We start from the raw sequence: 8,757 nt of genomic DNA on the forward strand, positions 1-8,757 counted from the left end.
CGGTTGGTTAATGTATAACAAGGCCTGCTCCTCATTTAATTATCAGCCATTTCCACTGATAGCCGCAATAAAGAAACATTTGATGAAGGCCTCCTAGTTGTTGGAGCTAACTTGTCTTTTCTGGTATTGCTTTTTCTTGAGCTAATTTCTGTATCCTCAGAAAAGTATCCAGTGGGTGTATTCAATGAATGAGAACGTTTTTATGATCTTTCGTAACTCCTTTCAGTTAAAGGCCATACTCGCGACGCGGTTCTGGTCACTCACGTTCTGTCTTCCAGCTTTCTTTTGTGGTCTTGTATTTGTACTTACCGCAACATGCCTGTCTTCAAAAGTAAGTAATGCTGTTCCAGTGCTTATTTGCTTATTTATAGTTAATATCAAATGGCAGAAAGAACGCTACAAGGACGTTGAGTGCAACACAGATGAAAGTCCTGAAAAATTCAAGGCCGTTCTCTTCTCGCTCACTGGTGTTCCTCCTTCCAGGCAGAAAGTAATGATGCCTGGAAAAATACTGGGTGATGAAAACTACGATGGGATAAAATTGAAGGATGTAAGAAATGGTCTTCTTAATTCTGATTATCAAGGGGGCTACGGTAATGTTAATGGGAACTGCTGATGAGATTCCTCCGACCGAGCAAGCCTATGTTTCAACAGAAGAACCAGCAACCACAAACGAATGCACTCTGCGACTTCCTTTTGGTTTGGTGAATTTAGGGAACACTTGTTATATGAATGCCGCTATCCAACTTCTATACTCAATCCCGGAAGTTCGCACAGCTCTGAAAATGTGAGGCTTTTGTTTATCCACGTGTATAGTACATAAATTAACTAAGGTAAGGGAGCCTTACAGGGTGGAAGAACATGAAGGAAGACTTCAATAAAACAGCCATTTGTCCATTCAGACCGAAGATATTGATCCAGCTAGTAACATTTATTCACTGGAGTGAAATAGCTTTGTGTTAATAAATAAGCATGACAGTATGGCAGGGCCTGGTGTTAACTTGGGTCGCAAATGTTCTATTGGTTCAAGTCAGGTAGTTTCGTAAACATTTTTACACTCACCAAAGGTCTGCTATGCTTTTTTTCAACACACGGCGCTAGAATTTATGGAAGCTCCATGGTGAGCGAATAATAAGATGAGGGAGGAAAGAATCCGCGGTTGACCGAAAACGAGCATCCGTGGAAACCTTCGCTCCCATTACAACACATAGATCCCGATAGTGGGACGATGAGGTATCGTGTTGTTTTGTTATGGTTTTGGTCATATGGATTGTCAGATCTCAGTAGTAACGTTCTGGAATTGACGTAGGGGAATTTCTGTGTCTGGTTCAGGTGTATAGTTGTACTAAAACAGCTCTTGATTGTTTCTGAACTTGCTTGCTTTGTGGAGTCTGCATAGAGAGAAGGGACCGCATTTGACCATTTTTGACCCTTTCTACATTGGTGGATTTTACTCTTTTTTGACCCTGCTTCACCCTAGCTTTTCTCCACCCCAGTCTGCTATGGGCTTAAATTCCCCTGAATCCCTTGTCATCAACATGCGCTTGCTTTTCAATTCGATGGACAAAGCGGAACAGCCGGTTATTCCGGCAGTTTTTGTAACCTGCCTGCGCAATGTGTGTCCTCAATTCGCTACACGTCTTTCGAACGAGGGTGAAAAAGGCAACGATGGAAGCTTGCTTTCAATGCTCGGGGCACGTTTCGCCCAGCAGGACGCCAACGAATGTTGGGTTGAACTGATGCACGCACTGCAACGCGTTCAGATCAATCCGTGCACTGTTACCTCACTTCCCGTGAGTAGTCCTCGATTTTTGTATGTCATTATGTCAGGCTGAGGGGATACCAAAACACTCTGATGAGTCTCAAGAAGGACTGCCCTTGTCGTGAGCTGTCGGAGAGTTTTCAGCAACCTTGTGAATAGTGTTCCTTCAATAAAATATGCTACGACATCTCAAATATCGTACCAACTGTAAGATGAGTCGGCCTTTGCGCAGCAATTCGGTTGAAAGATATCATAAACGAAAGGTTCAGCTAGGATTCAGTCAAGTCTCTCATTAAAACGAGTGTACTTCGCATATTTAAGGCAATGTATACGAAGGGTTTCTGAGTTCGCTTCACTCCGTGATATAATCGTCTTAAACCAAACTAAGTACATTGTATATTTTTGTAATGCACTACTCATAAGGTTGCTGGAAAGTTCTCGACAACCCATGACCGGTTTCGCCCTTCTTGGGGCTCATCAGGTAGGCGCAATCCCCGAGTTTTCGTCAACCTTATGTTCTACTTGACACCAATAGAACGAAATTAGCGAAATACACTCATTTGCAAACTGATTAGGTTTTGCGAGTGACTCACCTGGAACCCTGCTGAATTTCCCGGTTTTGATGTTTCCAGGGTTCTACGAATGTTTCCAGGTCTGGAGACATGCAGGAGTGAGTGACATGGAGCCGCATGTCATTTTATGACGAGCGACCACCCGATGGTATTTTTGATAGTAATACATGGTAAACGTAATGCAGAATGAAGATGTTGGTTTTTGTTGTATGGAGAGGTGGTTAAAGAAAAGAACTATCACAAGAGAGGTGGGAACGTAGATCCAGTTGTCTGTGCTATTTCGGTAGTTAGACCGGATTAGTGCGATGGCATTGGCGATTACATCATTGTGTCTTAAGTGGGCTGCTTAGTTAAACTTGTTTGCACTTGAATTGGACAAATGGGCTCATTTGGTACCATCCTCGTAATTACTAGAGGTGGAATATCTCATCGCTCTTTGTGAGAGCCGTCGTACTTTGTTTTTATGGGGCTTGGCCTGTCGGATCCGACAACTCTAATCATCTTCGAACTTCTGATCGTCGATATTTCCATAGCTTAGAAACAGTTGGTTCGTTAAGGAGAATTCGGAACAAGGCGGTGCATAAGCGGGTACTTGGGAACGAATCTGAGTCGTTAGGAAAGCTGAATAAACTTACCAGGTTAAGATGGTTGGGGCGTGAAGTCTTCATGCTCGATGTATTTCGGGTGAGGCTATCGAAAGACGCTGGGTCAGTCACGCTGATGACATATACTTCTGCATGATTTTCAGATGTATTTATTTTAATGCTATCCAAAATTATTCAAAATTATTCCTGATGGTTTTCCTCTGTGATATGAGACTTCACACGAATTCTCTCCCTTTCAGTTTTCGCCTTATCCTTCACTAGGGTTTCTTTCGTGGTTATGTGGCGGTTAAGGGTGTATTTCTATCAATGCTGAAAATGATTACGCCGTTCCCTCCTTACTTTGCTGCACACTTAGAAAATCAAGAATTCATCTTTATACAGACTTTTTTTGACTGAAATACTGTGCCGAGGCACTCCCCTACTCTACGTATTTTTTTCAGGAAATATTCGAAAATACACGGTCGTTAGGGTCCTGGAATTTGGTTGAGCGATATTTCACCGGGCACCTTCTTTGCAAACTAACCTGTACAGAAACGGAGGAGGAAGCAACAGAAACACGGGAGACATTCACACAGTTGTCTTGTTTCATAAACCAAGGTGGGTTAATACGCGTCTGAGTCCCTCTAGTTAACCCACTCACTCGGAAGACCGTACACACCCAATGGCTTCAGAGATTACTCGCTTCAGGCATTATTTCTAAGTATTTTTTGGAATCTGTTGACGTAAGCTTATGATGGAACACTCTAAACGAACTTTATGGTTGTACGGCAGTGAAGCATCAGTGCCAACACTGATGTTGCTGTCATTGATGATGATGATGATGGAACACTCGCAAGTGCTTGTGAGATTTTCGGAGTTTGTGTTCAAATCTTTTTGAGTAGTCCTCCTGCGCTGGTGCGACTATTGTGGTCAGTCCATATCAAACGGACTTACTTGATTCACACTTCACTCCTGTCAAACATGTAGGGTTCGGATCTCACCAAGTCCAAGGATACAAATGAAGGATGGGCCCTAAGAATCCGGTGCTTTACCCCTTGTGAATGGACTAGAATAATTGAACCAGCATGTGAGGCCTTGTTATTCAAACGAGGGCAATGTTTATAGAAGTGTTCAAGATTGGTAGGTAAGATTGTAATGCCTGCTTGGTAAAGTTTGGTTCGACTTGGCTGATTATGGAGGAGTAATGATGTCACGAGATTGTGGAGGAACGTTCATCTGATCGGTGGTTTACCATGGCTTGGGAGGGATGCAACCTGGTGATTTTTGCAGTTACTCTTAAACTACGTGTCGTTCTGATTCAGTCCCAACAATATGCATTTGTGGTGGTGGGTGGGAAATTAGTTGGCGGTAGTTCAGTATAACGGCGGCACCAGTTTTACACTGCTGTACCGCCAATGGTACTCTGTAACCGAGACCCTTCTGCGTGAGGAGAGACACGGGACGAAGAGAGACCTAGTGATTGCCCACTATGAAAAAGCACGCCACCGCCAACCCCTGACGGTAGAAATATGTTCTGGACGTTGCTTGGTATCCGTTTGTTGTAGCTATTTTAGATAGCTGTAGTGAAGAATCGAGTTACATTGACGCAATCAAGCTAAGTTCGTGCCTTCCGGCGATGTTTAGCTCGCCTGATACATGTATTTGCTCCCCTTTTAGTGTTCATCGGACTGGCAAAGCTATGCGTCCCAAGACTCTACGGCTGAAAGCTATCAAATTACAAGCGATATTTTAATTTGTTTACTTCCATAAATTCTGTAAACAGCGCTTTTTTCGCAAGCAATAACTTAACGTAACAAATCGGTTAACGGAGGTTGACTCATCTGAGTCAATATTTCGCTCCCGCTGTGATAGCGTACTCCGGTCCATCAAACACCGGGTAGTCAGAAGCTTGAAAAATTACAGAGAACGCTGGTGGATTCCATGGCCCAGCAGATGGAGAAGGCTTTCGCTACAGGCAACAGCCGCGCCCTGTTTCGACTGATTCAACCAAATGGTCAAAAGAAGGTAGATGTCAATTAAACAATATCCGGAAAAGACGGAACGGCAATTTACTCCCTCATTATCTTGAGTGATAGGCTGAATACTTCAAAGGACAGTTGAACTGGTCTCCTTCAACACAACTGGTGGAAGAACTCAACGTGCCTGAATGGAACGTTGACACCAACCCGCCATCAACAACAGAAATCCAGCGTGAGATATCGGTCCTCCAGTGCGACAAATCGTTCAGCTGTATTACCCTTTAGGTGCTAATTATCGTGCTTACAGAAGGAAGCACCAGGGCTTGGATACTGCCAGGTTACCCAAGCCAAGACAGGGGAAGTCGGGAGGCATAGGTCGGGTTCGAATCACAGACCTTCTAGCCAGTAAATTCGCGCTGTAATCACTGAGCCATCTCGCTCCCGTACTCTTCAAAGAAGGTGCCGAGGCCTGGTGAACAGTCTGCAGGAAATTTACGATAAAAACAATACCAATCGATTGGAGCCCCTCAACCATTATTTCAGTTTTCAAAAAGGGCTCAAGAGCGCCATGCGAAAGCGATCGTAGGATCAGCATGATAGCCGTTTTCTCTGTCTGACTTTCGATCGTGAGGAAATTAGGCGGTCTCTGGCGATCAGATGAGTCCCATCCAAATTTATATCCTTTATAAGGGTACCGTATGCGAACTCCTGTGGGCGCGTATGAGTGTATCGAAAGCTTTCGCCCGAGTTCACCTCGTCCATTGGTGTGAGACAAGGCTGTCCTTTCTCACCTTTCGTCTTTAGCTTTGTTATTAATGTGCTGCTTGAAATTCTTCTGCCTGTCTTTGAAACCTAAAGAGTCGAAACGCCCCCCGGGGTGTTCGCCCACAGACATGAGTATGCGGATGACATTGCTCTCCTTGGTTCAGCGCCTTCCCAAATGTAGACGATTTGAAGGGCAGTGTGTTCGTTTTTGCTTGTCATTTTTTACCGTGTGATGGAAATGAAACTGTTCAGCTGTAGAACCCGTTTCGGTGTCTAACTGCCATGCCACCAGAAGGTTGCACGAGGGCTGAGGTACTGCCAGGTTGCCCAAGCCTAGACAGGAGAAGTCAAGAGGCGGAGGTCGGGTTCGAATCACGGTTCTTCCGGTCAGTAAATTCGCGCTCCAACCACTTGGACCATCTCGACCATGTGATAGTGCACTGATTAATTGTTTAAATACCTTCCAGGTTAGCAATCTTTCATCTACTCATTTCTACCCGTTTTCTATGAAGGCCGTGCTGGTAGTGTCATCTTCACCAAACCGCAAACACTTGATGTTATTCACTCACGCTATTCGGAAGATAGCCAGAATTGATAGGTTGGATTTTTCGTAACCATTTTCTTCGTAAAAAGTCGAAAGAATCGGTTTCGAAAGTTTGGGTTGTTCTAATCAGCTGTACTTAGTTAGGCCGCGAATTTCTCTCTTGTTTAAGCGCTCATTAAGAAAGATATTTTAGGTTCGTGAAAGACTATCTCTGTGAGCTTGACGAGACAAGGCCGAATTTCGGTGACGCGGTTTCCGCATCGTTTCGTTGTAATGGCTGCACATTTTTGCTAGTACACTGTGCTAGTTATTTTTTTGTCGTACTTTATTTTTCGGGCATTTGAACGCTTCTACTCAGGCTCAGCAAAGAGGTGTGTACTACCTCTGGATAGAAAAGTTCCTGTGACGGTAACTGCTTAGCATATTTTTCCATTCGACTCTACTAGCGGGCGGTTTCAGTAGTTTGACTCTGACGGTTTTTACACTGGGACGCGCTACTACACCTCTTCTTTCTTACGATAGATCGAGACTAAAGATCATCAACGATAGTGGAAGCAGCCACCGTTCTCGACCAGTAAGCCGCTAGCAAGGACTGACGGCGGTTGGCAGTCTCCGAATAATCAACTAACCGTCCAGCTAATGGGTTTTATTAAAGTCGAGAGGGCTTTTGCGGCTGAGCCTTTGGGGATTCGGTTATACGGAACCCATCGCTTGGTGGTTACTAAGCCCTCCATGGGAACCGACAGCCAACCAGACAAAACCCTCCTGCTGTTTGCTGGCGGCCAATTGACTTTATTCATCAATAGCTGCTTCGGTCGAGAGCCACACTCAACATTTGTCTATTAGTTTTTACACTCTTCCGAAATAGCTCATTTCAATAACGACTAGCGCGTATTTCTTCGTATCTGCATCCTTATTAGCACTAAGTACGTGATTCCCACTCCTTGCTTCTGAGCCCTATTTTTCATTCTATTTCTAAGCGGCATCCGATAAGAAAACAGCATTTGGAGATCCAATACATGGTAGTTACGAGACTTATTCGAAATTTCAAACACTACTATAAGCATTGTTTCCGTACTCTAAACCATATCCTTCGGTGAGCTTATAACAGTATTGCAACTAGTGAATGCTAACCGTAGATGGAGGTGGTCTAGTAAAGTTAACCTTAACGAACGCCTTTGTGCTATATCATCGTACCAAAATTTTACTTATCAGCGGTCCGCGGTGTTTTCCCGGCAACTACAACTTGTTGACCGCAACACTTCGAGTAACCGTTATTTCGATCTTTTATGTAGTTTATGACGGTTACGTAACGAATTCTTTTTTTCTTTCTAGATGTCAAGTTCCTTCACACAGGTATTCGCAACGGATTCGAAGGTACTGTTACGAAGCACTCTGCCTCTCTGGGAAGGAATGCTGTGTACAAAAAGACTTCCGTACTGACGCGCCTTCCTGCTTATTTGAGTATCCATTTTGTACGCTTTTTCTATAAGGAGGACAAACATCTGAACGCAAAAGTGAGAAAAAGTTTGTAATTCAGTTTCAGAAGCGCTGTTTTTAGCTGTCCCTATGTTGCCCCGTGATGTGAAGTAAAAGGTCTGAGAGAAATCGGCACCTCCGTTCCTTTCTGGGGTTCAACCCTAGAGGGAGTCGTCTGACGGGGCTGGTCACTCATTCTGATCTGACGTCCGAACTGAGGGCAGCGCACTCTTCTTGTTCATTCTATTTCGTGTTCGCTTTTCTTTGTTAATCTCAATGCCGTTTCCACAGTCGCGGTCGATGGGGAACTGTAAGATATGCCCAGGTTTATCATCCAGGCTTTACACTGGTCTCCTCCACAGTTGTTGCCCTCGGGGATCGCTGGTTCTGTTGCTTGCCAGGTATTTTTGTAAGGGGTTGCTTTTTCGAATGATTTTCCACTAAACAACCCAGCTACTTGAATTTTATGTTTAATGGCGCACCGTTATCTCATAACCTATAATCAAACAGCTAGCCAATTCCAAAGAATCCGGTTTCATACATTTTATGCAGTATGAGCCAATCCTAAGCGCTTGTTCAATGCTGTTATCAGAATAGTCCGCTCACTCGCTCGAGCTGACAACCCACAGGCTTATAACAGGAGTTGGATTTTGAGCGCAGATTTACACAGTATGACTATGTCGTACTTCTAACTGCCCGGTGGTCTGGTAGCTAAACGTTCTGCTTTGAACGCAGACTTTTCACTGCACCCAGCCAGCGGTGCGTTGACAGAAAAACTTTCAAATAAACATTGTGGGAGAGTGATGAAGTCACTTTCTACCCGTTATTCTGAAAGGTCAAGATTACACTCACCCAAGCCGTTCATTCAAGATAACTCAGTAATCAAGGAGCCAAATTGCTGACCTTGGCATCTGGGCCGTTTCTGTTTAGGCCTGGGCAACCCGGCAGTATCTCAGCCTTCTTGCTCCCTTCGGGTGTCTTGGCAGCTAGGCACCAGAAGTGTGTTGCAGCTGAACGCCTACTGTGATTATAATTATGATCGCAATTATTATTGTTACGGTTATTCAGTTGA

General features: G+C 44.2%; 1 protein-coding gene across 1 annotated transcript in view; it reads left to right on the top strand.

The window, feature by feature from the left end:
• Positions 1-226: 226 nt before the first annotated feature.
• Positions 227-8,757, top strand: part of T265_07767 (hypothetical protein) — a gene marked incomplete at both ends in the record, with an annotated part of 15,858 nt that continues 7,327 nt past the window's right edge. Inside the window, 6 exons of the mRNA XM_009173372.1 lie at positions 227-331; positions 372-550; positions 585-787; positions 1,481-1,793; positions 3,380-3,536; positions 7,542-7,723. Of these exons, the coding sequence (XP_009171636.1) occupies positions 316-331; positions 372-550; positions 585-787; positions 1,481-1,793; positions 3,380-3,536; positions 7,542-7,723 (1,050 nt within the window). The remainder of the gene's footprint in view (positions 332-371; positions 551-584; positions 788-1,480; positions 1,794-3,379; positions 3,537-7,541; positions 7,724-8,757) is intronic.

The sequence above is a fragment of the Opisthorchis viverrini genome, assembly GCF_000715545.1.
Source record: "Opisthorchis viverrini unplaced genomic scaffold opera_v5_183, whole genome shotgun sequence".
Lineage (NCBI taxonomy): Eukaryota > Metazoa > Platyhelminthes > Trematoda > Opisthorchiida > Opisthorchiidae > Opisthorchis > Opisthorchis viverrini.